This window comes from Mustela nivalis (genome assembly GCF_964662115.1).
Source record: "Mustela nivalis genome assembly, chromosome: 10".
NCBI classification, from domain to species: Eukaryota; Metazoa; Chordata; class Mammalia; order Carnivora; family Mustelidae; genus Mustela; species Mustela nivalis.
Window position 1 is genome coordinate 109,831,400 of NC_139029.1, and position 17,776 is coordinate 109,849,175.

Below are 17,776 nucleotides of genomic sequence, written 5' to 3' on the forward strand. Positions count from 1 at the left end.
ACTCCATAACCCTGTGCCCTCCCCGCTTCCCTCAGGTTCTCAGCTTCCTTGCTTCCATGGCTCCAGCACCATCCGCAACCTCAAAGAGCGGTTCCACATGAGCATGACTGAGGAGCAGCTCCAGCTGCTGGTGGAACAGATGGTGGATGGCAGCATGCGCTCTATCACCACCAAACTCTATGACGGCTTCCAGTACCTCACCAATGGCATCATGTGACACCCTCCTCCTCAGGCCCAGGAGTGGTGGGGGATTCAGGGGACCCTCCCTGGGAGGGCCCTTGTCTGAGAAACCCCAAACCAGGAAACCCCACCCACGGGCAATGGAAGGCAAGAAATACAGAGGATCATGTGGTAACTGTAAAGCTTGCGGGTGGGGGGGAGGCGGGGAGGGAGAGCCAGCTGTGGGGCCAACTTGCCGGGGCTTCCCTGCCCCCAGTGGTGTCATTGTCACCATCTGATCAGACTGCGAGACTCACCGCCCTCCAGAGAACAGAGGTGATAGATGTTAGGGGCACCAGGGGCCTGCCTTCTCACCAGGGTCCAAGAGGTTCTTTCTACAGGCCATCCTTCCTCTGTTCTGGGTCCCATGAGTGGAGGGAGGAGGAAGAGTAGGTTCTTGGTACTTGGGACTTGATCCTGTGGTTGGCCTCTGGCTGTGCTGCTGCCCAACTCTATCCCCTCCCAGCGACTGGCCTAGGCCGAGTTCCCTTGTTATAGGTGGGCTCTGGCGTAGGGTCCTGCACCTACAGAGGTTCCCCATCCCAGGGGCGGGAAGGGAAGGATCACAACCCCTCTAGTGGATGAGGCTATTGGCCTGATCCCTTTCCCACACCCAGGGAAATAGCTCTCAACTTTTTATTTTTAATTTTTGTTTGAAATAAAGTCCTTAGTTAGCCATCTGTGTCATTTCTGGTTGTTTTGTTTTTTTTCAGGACTTGGGGGGTAGGTGAGGAGTAAGAGCAGATGCCTCAGTGTCCTGGATGCCAAAGGCAGAGAACTGGGTTGAGGAAGACTTGCTCTTTCCCTGCCTGTCTCAGTCAGTGTCACCTTGTCTTGGGAATGGCCTCCCCAACTTTGACTCTTGCCCTCTCCCTGCCAAGCCCACAATGTTTAGGTCACATAAAAAGAGAAGCCTGAATGGGGATTAAACCACGAGCAGTTTTAATGGTCTGGTTTTCTCCCTCCCATTTCCCCACTGTTAGTATTATTATTACTACAAGAATAAAGGATTCCTGAGAGCCTGTCCCCCTCCTCTCCCTCAGGCCCCCCCTGACAGGACTCGTCCCTACCAAGCCCCCCCTGGATTTTTTGGGTTAGAAAAAAAAAAAAGAAATGAAAGGCACTGCAGGGGTGGGGTGGGGGGCTCAAGTGCCAGAGAGTTGGAGGTACAGGGGCAGGGCCAGGCCCTTGAGGGTTGAGAAGTGTCCTGAGGGCCCCAGCAGAGGCCTTCCCTGGGCCCAGCTAACTGGCCTAGGAAAGGCCCTCCTCCCACCCCAACCCACTTTGGGGTCTGCAGCAAGAGGATTATTAGTGTTGGGCTCAGAAAGGAGGAATGGAAGGCCCACTCTACTAGGACCCAAGGGCCAAACCCAAAGGGGGGATTCCAAATCACTATAATCCTCAAAAGCCTGTTGTGTTTGGGGGTTAGAGGAGAGGAGCTGAACAAAACGTGAATTAGAGTGAAATCCCTAGCCTGGGGACAACAGCAGCAGCAGTGACCCAGGCTCCCAACAAAGAGGGAGGGGAGGAGGCCAGTCAGTCCAAGTTTGGGCCTAGTTGTCCCCACTGCCCCCTTGCCGGGCCCTGATGAATGCCATGCCATGTGTGCGGAAATGGGTCTTGAGGTTGAGCGGGCTGTCACAGCTCTTGCCACAGACCTTACAGGTCAGCGGGCCTCCAGAAGCAGGCAAGGGAGACTCTCCACCCTCTGGGTCAGACCTCAGTGGAGGAGGGGCCTCTTCTTCCCCATCACCCAGGCCCAGGGCACTGGCATTACCCACACCCCGTTTCTTCTTGTGGCTGATGAAACGGTGCCTGCTCAGAGAGCCAGGGGAGGCGAAGCACAAGCCGCAGTCGAGGCACTGCTGGGCACCACCATCCACCCTCAAGCCCACCATGAGGCTCTGCTCCACTGAATCGCTGCTCCGGTAGCGCAGGGGGCCATGGCCTCCAGAGCCAGGCCCACCCCTAGGGGACTTGGCTGGAGGTGTCGTGCTGTCTGGCTCTTCACTACAAGAGTCAGAGGACTGGCGGCGTTTCCGTCCTGGCCCCTGGCAATGAGAGGGAAGAAATTAGGCCTCCCTATCACCCCACACTGACCCTGGCACCCTTGCCTTGCTTCCTGAGGCCAGGGCCTAAAACCCTGCAGTTTCCTAGTCCCACAGCCCCGAAAGAGCAGGCCGGGCTTCTGCCTACCTGGGCTCTGGCACTGGGGCCCCGAGCCAGGGTGCTCCCCCGGCCAGGGGACTGGGCCCCGAGCGGCAAGCCATGCCGGACCTGGACGTGCTTCTCCAGGATCAGGCGGCTGCTGAAGGTGCGCTTTCCCTCTGTGCAATACCTACAGGGGGAGAGTGGGTAGCGTGGGTGCCGGGAGAACACCCCAAAGACCAAAGCCTGTGGCTTGAGGTTGCAGGGTTTCCCAGAGCAGAGGGAGGCCTCAACCTTTGGTCCATTCACACAAGTCACAAATGGAAGGTGCTCAGTGGGGCTGGGGACATGGGGTAGGCAGGTGACTCGCTGCTCAGAAAGAGGAAGGGGACGCGGAGGGGAGGTGTGGATGAAGGGGCGAAAGTTACCTGCATGGGTAAACTCGTTTGATACCCTCGTGATTGACCCTGACATGGCGTCTCAGGCTGGGGGCGGAACAGAAGGAGCGCTCACACAGGCGACAGGGAAACTTTTTCACTGACTATGAGAGCAGAGGGTAGGGAACCTCAGAGCCAGGCTCTAAGACCCCCACCCCCACAGCCACCCAGACCAAGGGGACACCCCACTCACCTTGCCATGCTCTTTCTTCATGTGAGCCACATACTCATCTCGCTCAGGAAACCAGGAGTGACAAAGGCCACAGGTCCAGCCTCCAGGGCCCCCACCCCCACCCTTGATGCCTTTGTTCCCTAGTTCCCGTCGGGGCCGTTTGGTCGCACGAGGGGGCTCAGGAGAGCTGGGCAGTTCTTCCTCTTCTGAGGATGAAGATGATTCCTCAGTAGGGGCAGCTGCTCCTCCCCGGGACACAGCCAAGTCCTCAGGCTCAGCCTTAGGGGTCATGAGGGCACCTGCACCCCCTTTCCCAGACGTCTCCTCCCCGGGGCGCCCGGACTGATGGGTGTTCTGTGAGAGGAAGACAAGGGGGTGTCCGCTGTGGGGGAGGGCCTGGCTCTGCTGAAGGCCTCATTGCTCCCCTACCCCCACTCCGAGGGTTATGACACCCCAGCCCCAGGTTACCACAGCGAAGCACCCCACCTCTGTCCCTTAACTCCTATACCTTAAGATGTTCCAGCATGGTCCTTTTTTGGGCAAAAAGCAGAGGACAAGATGGGCACTTAAAGACACTGACACGCTGGGGCAACAGATGCTGGTCGAAGTGTGAGGAGAGGAGGGGTTTGTGAGTGAAGACTGTGTCACACATGGCGCACTTGTAGATCATCCTGTGTGGGTGGAGAGGACAGTGCAGACACCCTGCTCATCAGGGCCCCAAGCCCGCTCCAGCCCACCCTACTCCCTGCCAGGTCTCACTTGGCTTGCTGCGTGTGGAAGCTGGGATGCTGGGTGTACAGGTGGGCATGGGCGCTGGGCGCAGACTTGAAGGCCATGGGGCAGATGGGGCACTTATGGAAAACCTCGCAGTGCGACGTCTGGATGTGGGACTTGATGGAGTTCACGCCCCCGAACACCACCGCACAGCTGGGGCACCTAGGGGGCAGGGGGCGCAGAGGTGAGGCAGGGCATCTCTGGCCCGTACCCCAGCCTTGTCCTGGGAACTGCTGGACTCCAGAGCTGATCGACAGCGGTGGTGCATGACCAAGGTGGGGACAGGATGGGTATGCAGACCCTGCCCCTTGATGGAGGCCTACGGAGGCCGAACTGGAGCTCTCCCTGCTAACCATGGGGGGAGGACACAGATCTCACACTGGGGTTCAGCAGGAGAGAGGGGGCTCTCCCTGACAGGCCAGCCAGAAGGCTGGCGCTGGGACACAGGGGGCCATGAGGTGCTAGAGGGGTAGGAGGCTGGGGAGGGGCGCGGAGGATCAGTGGCGAGGCCACGGGGAGAGGCAGGCGGCACCTGTATCCCACACGGCGAGACATATGTAGACAGGCCTCCCGCAGGTGGGTCTGAAAATTGGCTTGCAGGAAGTTGCCCCCACACTCAGGGCAGACGTGGGGAGGCCGGTTCTTATGCATGCGCTGGTGGGCACTGAAGCTGCAGCGGTTGGGGAGCATCATGGGGCAGGTCGGGCACACCTGTCGAGGAGGTTCAAAGAAGGCCGGTCAGTGAGGAGTGGTACAACCCCCCAACACCTTCCCAGATCCTACTCCCACGGCTTCGGGATCTACCCCTGGGAGGGGCCAGAGGAGAACACTCACAGTGCTGTTGGCTCCCGGGGCAGAGGGCCCGAGCTGCTGGAAGTGAGCAGCCATGCCGGCCTTGTCCCGGCACTGCTCCTTGCACTCCAGGCAGCGAAAGCACGTGTAGGCTGAGGTGGCAGGGGCGGCAGGTGGCTCAGACGAGAGTGGCAGCACTGGGGCCTCAGCAGCAACCACAGTGATGGCGGCGGCGATGGCGGCCCCATCACCCTTGCCCAACGCAGGCAAGGCGGGAGGTCCGAGGGCTGGCGGGACAGCCAGCAGGGGCGTGATGTCCGGCTGGCCCACCATCTGGTCCAGGGCGACAGGCTTCATGACCAGGTGCGAGCACTGCATGACGAGCCCTTTGTCCTTGTGCTCTCGGGCGTGCAGCAGCAGGCTGCATTTGTTGAAAAAGACGAGGCGACGGGCACAGTGGTTGCAGGTGACCTCGATGCGCATGCTCCGGCGGTCGTAGTGCCGCGCCAGACTCTTCTCCAGTGAGAAGGCGTCCCCACACTCAAGGCAGCGATAGCCCGTTGGAGGCAGGGCCAGCCCAGCCTCAGCTGGCGGACTCAGGTTGGGCCGGTAGGCAGGCAGGAGGTTCTTGCTGTTGAGGATCTTGTTGAAGGCCTCCACCAGACTGGACTGCGTCCGCGAGATCACTGTGCCACCCCCAGCCCCTGGCCCAGTGGCCGGCTTGGAAGGCTGCACCATCACCACGGAGGCACCATTCACCTTCTGCCCCCCAGTCCCCAGCCCTGCCCGCCCCTCCACCTTGGGCAGCGCTTGGGGCACGAGCCCTAGCACATTCTTAGCCATCGTCTTAGGGCTGGTGGCAGCGCCCCCAGGCAGAACCACAGCTTTTCGGGCCACGCTGGCAGCCATCAGCATGGCGGTACTGGCGTTCTGGATGGTGGCCACGGGCAGCACGGTGCCCTTTAGCCTTGTGCCATCCCCCAGCTGGACGCTCACTACCTTCGGACCCTCAGGGGTCGAGGTTGCAGGGGACAGCTTCAGGAGGCCAGCCTCAGCCAGGAGGGTCCCCTCAGCCAAGGGGGTAGGAGGATCGGGGTCTGAGGGGACCCGGGTTACCGTCCTTGTGATATTCCCGCAGGAGGTCTTAATGGTCTTGATCCGCACCTTGAGAGGCCTCGAGGAGCTAGAAGAGGCAGGGGAGTCATTGCTGTCCTCATCTGCAGCCTCAGCTCCACTGGAGGGACTCTGGGGACTTTCAGGGGAAGGCTTATCCACTGGCCCCTCCTCTTCTTCTTCCTTCAGGGGCTGACAGCGGGGCACTTTGGGGGAGGCAGCAGGGCTCTGATGCCCTGGAGACTGCTTAAAGAAGGACAACCCAGCAACCTGGGAAGGCGAGGCACCGGCAGAAATGCCGGAGGCCTCGGGGCTCACACCAGAGCCAATTCCGGCTAGGCCCTGAGGATGAAGGGGGCTGCAGCTATCTTGCTTCATGGTCCCCAGTGGTGGAGGAGAACCAGGTGGCAGCAAGTCTGGGCCATTCTCCCGGGACAGCTCAAAGGGAGAGGGGAAAGGAGGTGAGGTCATGGTCCCTTCCTGAGGTGGGGAGGGTGCAGAGGGAGGGTGGGGGTCTGGGTGCTCCCCTGGCTCGGGCCCAAAATGAGCAAAGAGGTCCAAAGGAGCTTTGCCTTCCGTGGCTTTTTCTTTCCAGGTACCCCCACTGGGAGGAGCTGGAGAGTGGGGTGTACCTGGAAGAGAGGACTCAGGGCCCCCAAAACCATTTTGCATCAGATGAGGCCCCACAGGTACTTCCTTAGTCACCCCCTCAGCCCGGGTCCCCTCGCCTCCTGAACTCCCAGCTGGGGACTCAGGCTGCTCAGGACACACAGTGTTCTTGACAATAACGCTGACTGCTGAGATGTCTGGTGGTGGCAGGCCATGATCAGAGGCCTGGGCTGGAACCTCGGCGCCATCTCTGGCAGCTGCTGCCGTTGCTTCTCCAGAGTCAACTCCTACACTGGGTTCTGGCTTTCCTGGGCCATCAGGCCCTTCGTTTTCTTCTGGCCCAGAGTGGATGGCTTCATTTGTGTCAATATCAGGGATGTCAAAAGCAGCGAGAAGGTCATCAAAATCAGGGGTCTTCATGTCCCCCATGGCAGCAGGTCCCAGACCTGATAAAAAAGGAAGGAAATAGCAAGAAACTGAGCCCTCTGGAGGCAAGAACCCTGGCCCTCCTCCCTCAGGATCTCCATATTTATCCTCTCAGGACCATGCACAGTCTGAATTGGCTACACTTTTACCACAGCACAAATCCTAGAGCTGCTGGAGACACCTGGTTTGCCAAACCCTAAAACTGAAATGTAGGTTAGGCACACATTCCAGGGAAGACACCAAGATAGAGAGAAAGCAGAAGAAAAGGAACTTCTGAGAGACAAGGGTTATAGAGACGGCGGGAGTTCGGTGAACATCTTGGTTAAAACCACCTTGGGCCCCTCCTATGCCCAGCACAGAACCCATCAATTAATCAATACCACTATTAAGGAGGAAGAATGTACACAATGCTCTGGGTCTTAGGGCTCATTCATGGCAGCGTGGGATCCATTCATAATTCTTCATGGATCTTCTGGGTATCCACCAGAGATCTGAAAGGCCATGTGTACGAAGGGACAGTAACTTAAGCAAAGATGAAGAAATGATTCTAGTTCCAGCTGCATCAACAGCCTGATGTCCACCACCTTACTTCTGAGAGGGGTGGCAAGTAACCCACACATCACAGGGTGATTCTGAGCATGATATGAATCATAACCCTGAGAATCAGAACCCAGAATAGGATTTATTATTACAGCTGGGACAAACAAGGACATGTCAGGTTAAGGAGGAGCTGGGAAGGAGTAAGCACTGGGAATCTAGGCCTGGGGTCAGATACAAAGGTCAGGGGTCAAGTCCAGGGACTTGGGGACATCACTGGCACCTGGAGATCTAGCCTGGTTAACAAGAAATGGACTCAGGGAAATCACCCAAGAGACCAAGATGGAAAGAATAAGACACAGGAACAGAAAGAGACAAAAAGAAAAAGACAGGGGAAAACCGTGACAGCAGCAGCCTGGTCACAAGGGCCCCAGCCTAGGCCTCTCCCGTCATAAACACCTGCCGCTAGCTCACCTACCTTCCCCAGAGTGCCTCTGCCCTCCCAAGGCCCTCCAGGGGCCAGCCCCTCCTCTCTCCCTCCCTCCCCATCTTGCTCTCTCAGGACCAAACTCCAGGGTAACTTATCCAGCAGGGCTGCCGCAAAGGGGAAAAGCCAAGCCCCCTCATCCCTGTCATTCCTGCTCTGAGCTCCTAACTCACACTCCTCACCCTTTTCATTTTCCTTGGCAACACCAGTCCAGGAAGTCTTGCCCAACCCCAACCTGGCCCAGTGCTTGCGCCCACCACACACACACACACACACATACACACCCCACAAAATGCATGTGGCACTAACCAATATGGCCAGTCCGGAGCTTGTGGGGGACCCAGATCTGTTCCTCACCAGTTCCCTCCCCTCCCCCGGTGTTTCTAGATCTAGGAAGAAAAAACTGAAAAGGTCTCTGTCACTACACATTCTCTGCCCAGGATGCAAGCCATTTCTCAGGGCCAATTCTCTCACCTCCTGCCAGCCTTTAGACCGAAACTGGAGATAGTCCCAGCAGGTGGCAGCTGGCAATGCTGGGACGAAGGTAGGGTGGAGGAAGAGGGTACCAACAAGAGGAAGAAAAGGAAGTTTCCCCTCACCAGCCCCTACTTAATTTTGCAGTCTCTGGGTTTAAAAACAAAGCCCTCCACCCTTTGCCTCTGGCCTGATGAAGAACTAGGGCCCTCCCTCCTCTGCCTGCTTCTCTCCCCACCAGGAGAAACCCGAGCTACCTTCCACCCCGGCCCTCAGAAAAGTGGGCTGGTGGTGGACTAGGGGAAAACATCTGCCCACTCGCCCTCCCCAAGCAACTCCCCCCTCGGCGTCCAAGTGACTTAGAGGACATGTGATAGCCAGGAGCGGACAGTCCAGCAAGCAGCAGAAGCTCAAGGCCGAAGAGGCTTCCCCCACCCCACGGCCGGCCGAGGCCTTTCTGCGGCTGCTGTGCCCAGACTCTCCGGCTCCGGCCCTCCCCCCTTTCCCTTTGCTCTTCCCCAAAAGCCAAAGGAAGGGGCTGAACAGGAAGAGGGTGAAACTGGCCTGGGTCGGGAGGGGATTCCACTGCTCTTTGCCTGGACGGGGGCCTGCAGAGCAGGGCGAAGGGCCGGCGGCCGGGAGCGATTAGGCTGCCGCCAAGCTGGGCAGCGGGCGGAATTAAGTCCCTGCCATCTGCCGAGGGCCTGCGCCGAGAGCATGTCCGGGGTTACGGGGAGGGGGCGGGGTGTACAGAAAAGAAGCCACTGGAGAAACTGAGGCGCACCGCGCTTCTCTCGCTCCCACCGGCGTGAGAAGGGAAGGACCGGCCCCGGCCAGGCCAGGCCCCTGGGGAGCTGCCGCGCAGCACCTCCCCGCCCAGGACTTTACCGGAGTAGGGGAGGCGCGTGGAAAGAAAGGAGTGGGGAGGGGACGGTCTCTGCGTGACTCGCAGCTCTCCGACCGGGGTCTGTCCCAACTCCGACCTCCTCCCCTCCCGTCCCGGCGCGGCAGCCTCCTCCTCCCGCAGACTCCCGCGGCTCCCTCGAGACTGAGAAGTGATCCGAAGGCGCGCGGCGGCCCGGGGCACGAGCCCGAGTCCGGCCCGGGCCCGGACGCTGACCCGCGCCTAATCGGGGTGCAGGCTCCGCTCCGGCCTGGCCCAGCTGCCCCGCCCCCGCCCCCTAACATGGACACCATTTTAGGTCGCGACATCCCGCAACCACCAGTCACCGGGCCGTGCTTCGGACGCCTCTTGGACTCGGGGCGCCAGGACTTGGGGACCCCGACCCTCCCTCCACGTTTACCCGGCTAGGGACTGTGCTTTCAACAGGCTGGGAGTTTCGCCCATCCGCCTCAAAGGATGGAGGGAGCGAAGGGGCCTTCCTAGAAGCCGCCCCAGGGGGGCGGCGCGGAGAAGGGGGTAGTTGACCAAGTGGGGGAGGGGCGGGGGTGTTTACCCGCCCCCCCAGGGGGCGGGGCCAAGGGCGGGTATTACCCCAAGCGTGCTTACTTGTTCCACTCCAAGTAGGGGCCGAGACCCGGCGGTCTCTACCCTGCTCCCACGGCCACCGCCGCCGCCGCCGCCCTCCCCGAGGCTGCCGCTACTTCCTGCTTCTCTCCCGTTTGGCCTCCCCCTCCTTCAGCTCCCTTCGCGTTCCAGGTCTGGGCTGCCCGCTTCCGCACTCGCCATTGGCCAACACCCCCGTCCTTCAGCACTGCGCCCCTCCCAGGGCCGCACTGGATTGGCCGTAAGCACTGCCGCTCGGAACTAGCCCCGCACAGTCCTCCCGGCCTCATTGGGCAAGGAGCCTAGTCCTTCTGAAGATGCCTCTCCCCATTGGTTGTGCCGGGCCCACCTGCCCCATCAGGGCATCTCAAAAACGACTGGCTTCCGCTACTGTCGCTTAGAAAAAAGCCAATCTGATCCCCGGCTTTCCCTCTAGAGGCGGGGACTATCCCAGGTGCGTCTCCGCCCCCTCACTCCCTATTGGCCGCAATCTTTGAAGCCCGCAGTTCACTTATGCAAATTAAAAGAACTCTCAGCTTCAATTTGGTGGGCACTTTGAGAAGAACCTTGCCGACTCTGAACGAAGCCCGGATGCGTAGATCCGTTTGCTCTGTTTTCTCAAGCTAAACCCCAGTGTCAGTCATGCTGTGCAGAAGTCACAAAATGGGACGTTACCCAAAACATTACGTCATCTGGTTGACCAGTTCCTTGCCGTTTTCCCACTGTCTAAATCGTCCTATAATCAAGGTGGATGGGGTTCTCGCGCGGACCAGTTCCTGGGCGATGGCGTCACCCGCACCTTCTCCCTCTGCAGGAGGGCTTGCAGGAGGGTCAGGATTAGTTAGGAGTGTGGAAGGAACCGGCACCTGGAGCCCGGGACGGCCCTGCAGACCGGAAGTGGAGGAGAGGTGACGTTAGAGAGCTGGCGTGGCCAGGGCCATTTCCAAAGGGATCTTAAAGCGGTATGCTGGTAAGCTTTCTAAGCACGCAGATAGGGTGTGAGCCGGCTCTCGCTTCCATTTCCCATTTAAGAGCTCTCCTTTTTCCCCGCCCCCAGCACGGGGTGGGGGGTGGAGTCGAAGCCGGTTTTCCCGCGCTTTGTTGCCACGCCCCCTGGAGGCGGGGGAAGGGGAGGGGATGTTCGGCTGCAGAGTTCCGAGGATAATCGGAATACCTCGTGCAAACCCGGCTCTCCCCCCCGCCCCCCGGCGCGTAAGGGTCTCTGGTTTGCGAATCTCCACAGTTTGCGGCGCTCGAAACTGTTCTCCACCGGGATGCGGTTAATTAAAAGTGGTCCTGGGGCGCTTGGGTGGATCATTGGGTTAATGTCTCCGCCTTCGGCTCAGGTCATGATCTCGGGTCCTGGGATGGAGCCCCGCACCGGGTTCTCTGCTCGCTTGCTTCCACCTCTATCTCTGCTTGCCTCTCTGCCTACTTGTGATCTCTGTCAAATAAATTAAATAAAATCTTAAAAAAATAAATAAATAAAAGTGGTCCTGTAACCCTGCCCAGGGGTCACTGGACCTCTGGACCTATGGATCGAGAACTCTCCGGCGCACCCTGAGAGCATGCATGAGTAATAGCGACGATATTAAAATGTGAATCCGAGCCTCTGGGAGGAAATCTTGGGAAATCTGTGGTTCCATCGGACAAGTCGCTCGACCTCCCTGAACCGGTTTTCACATGGATAAAATGGGGATTGTAATACCAACCGACAGGATTGTTTTTGTGAGGATTAAACGCATGTAATGGACCTGGGTGGTTCGGTGGGTTAAGCGTCTGCCTTCAGCTTCGGTAAAGGGTCTTGGGGATCGAGTCCCGTGTGGGCTCTCTGCTCAGCGGGAATCCTGCTTCTCCCCGACCGTCTGCCCCTTCTCCCCGCTCGTGCTCTCTTTCTCAAATAAATAAAGTTAAAAAAAAAAAAAAAAGTTTAGAACGTAAAGTGCTTTGTAAAGTGATGGGCAGATGGAATTAGTGGCCCCCTTTCTGCCACCTTCTTGTTGGAGGTTTGCCTGCAGTTACCCCGGCTCCTAGCGCTCTTAGACCTCTGACCAACTAACTACAGTAGCTTCCTGGATGTGGCTTAACTGGCATTCTGTTCCCTCCTCTGTATCTTCCTGGGTGGAATAATAGTTATTACTGATGCACACGTACTGTGTGTGGGACCCATTCATTATAAGAACTTCATGTATATTGAGGCGCCTGGGTGGCTCAGTGGGTTCAAGCTTCTGCTTTTGGCTCGGGTCATGATCTCAGGGTCCTGGGATGGAGCCCCACATCGGGCTCTCTGCCCGTCAGGGAGACAGCCCCCCCACCCGCGCCCACCTTTAAAAAAAAAAAAGAACTTCATGTATATTAACTTACATAATCCTTACCGCAACCGCATGGGGGAGGTATTAATATTATCTCCATTTTACCGCGGAGGAAACTGTGGCACGACAGGTTAGGTTAGGTATTAACCAAGGTCAAAGGCAGTGGAGTTGAAATTCTAAGGGTCTAGAAAGCTAAACACTGTTTCACAGATTACTTTGGCCAGGAGAGTTCTGAATAGGAGTTTGTTCTTCAATTAGAGGCACTATTCACTTACTTAATTTTTTTTTTTTAAGATTTTATTTATTTATTTATTTATTTATTTGACAGAGATCACAAGTAGGCAGAGAGGCAGGCAGAGAGAGGAAGGGAAGCAGGCTCCCTGCTGAGCAGAGAGCCTGATGTGGGACTTGATGGATCCCACTGGGTGGCTCAGTGGGTTAAAGCCTCTGTCTTTGGCTCAGGTCATGATCTCGGGTCCTGGGATCAAGTCCCACATCAGGCTCTCTGCTCAGTGGGGAGCCTGCTTCCCTCTCTCTTTCTGCCTGCTTCTCTGCCTGCTTGTGATCTCTCTCTCTGTCAAATAAATAAATAAAATCTTTAAAAATAATAATAATACATCAATATTAGTTCATTAATTGCAACAAATGTACCATACTAATGCAAGATGTTAATAATGGGGAAACTAGGGAGAAGGAAGTACACGGTAACTATAATTTCTACTCAATTTTTCCATAAACCTAAAACTGCTTTAAGAAATAATCTATTAATCTGTTTTTAATGTGAAAAATAAAGCAGGAAAGGAGGATAGGAAATGTAGGAGGGCTGCAATTTTAGATAGGACAGACAGTAAACGCCTTTTGGAGAAGGTGGCATTTAAGTAAAGGCTGAAAGTTAGTGAGTGAGCCATGCAGCTATTTGCATAGCTATCTGTGAGAACATTCCAGAAAGAGTAAATACTAGAGCTTGAGGTGGGAGTGTGTTCCGGAGGGGGAAGGGAGTGGGAGGAATGGATCAGGTCATGGGATACCTTGGGGGCTATTGGAAAGTGTTTTTTTCTCAGAGTGACGTTGGAAGGAGACATGACATGGGCACCTGAGTGGCACAGTCCTTGGGCATCTGCCTTGGGCTCAGGTCATGATCCCAGAGTCCTCGGCTCAAGTCTGGCATTGGGCTCCCCACTCGGCAGGAAGCCTGCTTCTCCCTCTCCCACTCCCCCTGCTTGTGTTCCCTTTCTCGCTCTCTCTCTCTGTCAAATAAATTAATTAAATCTTTAAAAAAAAAAAAAGATAAAGGAGGGGCGCCTGGGTGGCTCAGTGGGTTAATGCCTCTGCCTTCGACTCAAGTCATGATCCCAGGGTCCTGGGATCAAGCCCCGCATCGGGCTCTCTGTTCTGCAGGGAGCCTGCTTCCTCTTCTCTCTCTGCCTGCCTCTCTGCCTACTTGTGATCTCTGTCTGTCAAATAAATAAATAAAATCTTAAAAAAAAAAAAAAAAGATAAAGGAAGGAGATGTAACATAGTGGCCTGACTTACTTTTGGGTTGGATGTGCAGGGAAATGCAAATCAAAACCACAATAAGATATCACCTGTCAGAATGGCTAAAATAAAAAACACAAGAAACAACAAGTCTTAATGCAGATGTGGAGAAATAGGAACCCTCATGCAGTGTTGGTGGGAATCCAGACTGGTGCAGCCACTGTGGAAAACAGTATGGAGGTTTCTCAAAAAGTTAGAACTACCCTATGATCCAGTAATCACACTACTGGGTATTTACCCAAAGGATATAAAAACACTAATTCAGAGGGATATACAAACACCCTATGCTTATTGTGGCATTATTTACAGGAGCCAAATTATGGAAGCAACCTAAATGTCCACTGACAGAGGAATGGATAAAGAAGACGTGGCATATACATACAGTGGAATATTATTCAGCCGTAAAAAAGAATGAAATCTTGCTGTTTGCAATGACATCAATGGATCTAAAGAGTATAACGCTAAACGAAATAAGCCAGAAAAAGACAAATACCATATAATTTCATTCATACATGAAATTGAAGAAACAAAACAAATGAGTGGGGTGGCGGGGGAGACAAAACAAAAACCAGACTCTTAACTACAGAGAACAAACTGATGGTTAACAGAGGGGAGGTGGGCTGAGGGATGGATGAAATAGGCGGTAGGGATTAAGGAGTGCACTTGTGATGAGCACCAAGTAATATATGGAGGTGTCAAATCACTCCATTGTACACCTGAAACAAATACAACACTGTTAATTACCCTGGAATTAAAAATTTAAAAAGAAAAATTTGTCTAAATAAATAAAACTTTTTAAGAAAAAGGTTTTATTTGTTTGTCAGAGAGAGGAGAGCACAAGCAAGAGGGGGAGTGGCAGGCAGAAGGAGAAGCAGGCTCCACACTGAACTAGGAGCCTGATGCAGGACTTGATCCTAGGACACTGGGATCAAAACCTAAGCTGAAGGCAGATGCTTAACCAACTGAGCCACCCAGGTGCCCCAAAACTTCATTTTTAAAAAGATGGATGTGGGGTTTGAGAAAAAGAAATTCAAAACATTGAGACCTGAGGAAGTACAATGATGTTGCCAATTAAAAAAAAAATTTTTTTTAAGTAGACTCCACAACTAACATGGGGCTTGAACTCACAACCCTGAGACTACGAGTCACATGCTCTACTGACTTAGCCAGCCAGGTACACCTGGTGTTGCCATTTCATGAGCTGGGAATGCAACCAGGAGAAGCCCATTTCAGGGCAAGGTCAGCAGCTTGATTTCAGTCATAGTCAATCATATGACACTTCCAAGTGGAGATACAAATTTGGGTGTCATCAGCTTATAGATACTATTTAAAGTCCTGGTTAGAATGTGTGAGTTCACCAAGGGAATGCATGAGTTCTCCAAGGGACTGTATGAAGATAAAAAAGAAGGGGCACCTGGGTGGCTCAGTGGGTTAAAGCCTCTGCCTTAAGCTCAGGTCAGGATCCCAGGGTCCTGGGATGGAGCCCCGCATCTCACTGTCTGCTCAGCGGGGAGCCTGCTCCCTGCCCCCCCCCCAACTACTTGTGATCTGTCAAATAAATAAATAAAATATTTAAAAAAAAAAGAAAGAAAAGAAAAAAGTCCAAGGACCGAGCCATAGGGAACTCCAGAGTATGAAGGTCAGGGCAATAGGGGAACCAGTAAAATGGACTGAGAGAACTTGGGAAGAAGACAAAGAGAGGGTGCCTTGATGGCTCAGCAGGTGGAGTATGAAGCTTGTTTGTTTATTTGTTAGTTTAAAATTTTATTTATTTACTTGAGGGGGAGGGGCGGAGTCTATTTTCTTTTTTAAGATTTTATTTATTTATTTGAGAGAGAGATAGCGAGATAGTATGAGCACAATAAGAGGCTCAGCAGGGAGCCCAATGTGGTGCTCAATCCCAGGACACTGGGATCATGACCTGAGCCGAAGGCAGATGCTTAATGACTGAGCCACCAGCCAGGGGGAGAGAGTCTTAAGCAGACTCCAAGCTGAACACAGAGCCCTATGCCGGCTGGATCTCACAACCCTGCGATCAGGAGCATGGGAACCTTGATCTTGGGGTTGTAAATTCAAACCTCACATTAGGGGTAGAGATTACGTAAAAGTAAAATCTTTAAAAAAAAAAAAAAAAAAAGAGGAGAACGTTTCATCCTTAAAGCCATATAAAGTGTTTCTTTTTGTTTGTGAACAAAGATGAGAAAAGCCTTCCTGTGGTTTTAGACTATGGCCCCCTGAGGGAAAAGTGAGCTGCTGAAATGACCATCAGTGAGTGTGAGAGCACACTCCAAGTTTGCTCAGCTTCACCCCCCCCATGACACAGAAGTCACCCAGGTAGACTCAGCTTTTAGATGCTGGAAGTCCTCACACACCCAAGGTCCCAAAATCCCCTCATTAGTCCACATCATCTCCCTGAGGGCCTCATCCACAAGCATCTATCCCCTTGACCTAAGAGCTCGGCATGTGTGTCACTCACTCAGCTCTCCCACCTGAGTTCCAGAGGGCCACCCAGAAATGCCATAGATACTTCCAAGCACCCATGATGGGAACCAAATTCACCACTTTCTACCAAACATTCTCTTGTCCCTGGATCTGCATCTTAGGGAAAGTTAGCACCGCTATCACACACAAACCTGGGAGGCCTCTTCCACACTCTTTCTGCTTCCTCATCACCACGGTGACCAAAGTCTGTCAATTCTAACTCCTTAGTATCTCTCAAATCGACCCCCCAAACACATCATCACAACCCTTGTTCCAGCCACCGTCATATCTAATGTTCGCAACACATTCCTTATCATTGCCCACCCCAATTGAGAATGTTTTCCTATAAAACAAAACTAATCATATTCAGATGCCTAAAACCCCCCCTCTCAAAATGGGTGGATGATAAAGTCCAAACTCCTTGGCACATACGAGGGTGAAAGACATTTTTACACCAACAGAAACAGAGAGTTTACTACCAGCATATCTTAACTGTAAGAACTCTTACAAGATTTCTTCTGGGAGAATATAAACTATCCCAGAGAGAAGGTCTACAAAGCAAAAAATTAGTGTGAGAAAAAAAAAATTAGTGAACTTGCGGGGAAAGCTAAATCAACACAGCTTATATATGACAATAATGATCATATCTAAATTATGTGGTTCAAAAGCAAGACAAACTTTTGGGTATAGAGGGTATATTGTATATACTCATTTATTTTTGCTCCTTCATGAAATCTACTGAATTGATAATAAAGGCATTTTTAAAAAGACCAGCTCACGAAGACAGAGATCGGAAAAGTGAAATTTGGGAAGCTGGAAAGCAGGTGAATGTGTGTAACTGATGGCATAGGCCAAGGAAAACCAAATTCTAAGTCAGTGGGCAGAGCTGGAAGGGCAGTTGGTTAGATGCGGGTGCAGAACGCCTTGATCAGGAGTCGGCAACACCAGGTTCCTCTGACAGGGATGATAAAGGCGTGGTGAAAAACAGGGAAATTCTTTGAAAATCTGTCTAAGGAAGGTTGTATTATTCCAGGTTCCCTAAGTATTCCAAGCAGTTCTGTGACTTCCTCCCCCACCGTGGTAGAAAAGCGGAGTCTTAACCTCCAGAGAAGGCGGAAATATCATGCTAAAAACAAGAGGACCAAAAGAACATTTACATCCTGAATTCTGAGAACCCCAGCCCTTTCCCCAAACTCGGGACCCAGCATGCTAGCAATCTGAACCCTACTTTCCAAGAAAGAGACTGGAATCTGATCAGAATCTGATCAGAAGATACTGACATCAAGGATTCCCCCAGGAAGATGTCCAGCCAGATTATGCTAAAAAGAACCTGAAGGCTAACAGCTCCCTGCTGAGGCTCAAAAATACTGTCTCCCACACACCCCGAGAAAGTAAAACTTAGAAAGGGAAGGTAAAATCCTGCCCTGCCATCACAGAAAGCCAGCAAGGTTAACAGAAAAAACTCTTTTCCCCAGTATGTAGCCATAAAGTTCATAAGGACTCCCTTCTGTGACTGCTGCTTTCTCCCTCACCAAGAAACTTTGTTCTCTAAACTCATGGGCTCTGAGAAACATTGCTATTGGATGGGATTTTGTGTTGTGGTGAGCACTGTGTATTGTGTAAAACTGATGAATCACAGACCTTTATCCCTGAAACAACTAATACATTATATGGTAATAAAAAATAAAATAATAAAAAAATTAAAAGTACAATTAGAAAGCGGTAAATAAAACTATTACTATTTATAGGTGC

The 17,776-nt window shown here is 53.5% G+C and overlaps 2 protein-coding genes and 1 long non-coding RNA gene across 11 annotated transcripts in view; 2 read left to right on the forward strand and 1 right to left on the reverse strand.

The window, feature by feature from the left end:
* Positions 1 to 897, forward strand: part of PI4KB (phosphatidylinositol 4-kinase beta) — a 27,711-nt gene extending 26,814 nt beyond the window's left edge. For all 7 annotated transcript variants that reach the window (XM_082685886.1, XM_082685883.1, XM_082685888.1 and 4 more), the window contains one exon: positions 36 to 897. In XM_082685886.1, the coding sequence (XP_082542012.1) occupies positions 36 to 217 (182 nt within the window). In that variant the 3' untranslated portion in view covers positions 218 to 897. The remainder of the gene's footprint in view (positions 1 to 35) is intronic.
* Positions 898 to 1,138: 241 nt separating this feature from the next.
* On the reverse strand, positions 1,139 to 10,600 carry ZNF687 (zinc finger protein 687). 3 transcript variants are annotated; one of them, XM_082685881.1, is made up of 9 exons: positions 10,371 to 10,600; positions 4,585 to 6,710; positions 4,283 to 4,461; positions 3,736 to 3,912; positions 3,485 to 3,647; positions 2,998 to 3,330; positions 2,796 to 2,908; positions 2,416 to 2,557; positions 1,139 to 2,270 (listed from the first exon to the last, which is right to left on the reverse strand). In XM_082685881.1, the coding sequence occupies exons 2-9, from the start codon at positions 6,691 to 6,693 to the stop codon at positions 1,773 to 1,775; spliced, it is 3,714 nt and encodes a 1,237-aa protein (XP_082542007.1). In that variant the 5' UTR covers positions 6,694 to 6,710; positions 10,371 to 10,600; the 3' UTR covers positions 1,139 to 1,772. The 3 variants fall into 3 exon arrangements, with proteins under 3 accessions (XP_082542007.1, XP_082542006.1, XP_082542008.1); XM_082685880.1 differs by having other exon boundaries at positions 9,699 to 10,575; XM_082685882.1 differs by lacking the exon at positions 10,371 to 10,600 and adding an exon at positions 9,493 to 9,596.
* On the forward strand, positions 10,383 to 11,623 carry LOC309842044. Its single transcript, XR_014299461.1, has 2 exons — positions 10,383 to 10,657; positions 11,208 to 11,623. It is a non-coding gene; the product is annotated as an uncharacterized lncRNA (long non-coding RNA).
* The last annotated feature ends 6,153 nt before the right edge of the window (positions 11,624 to 17,776 follow it).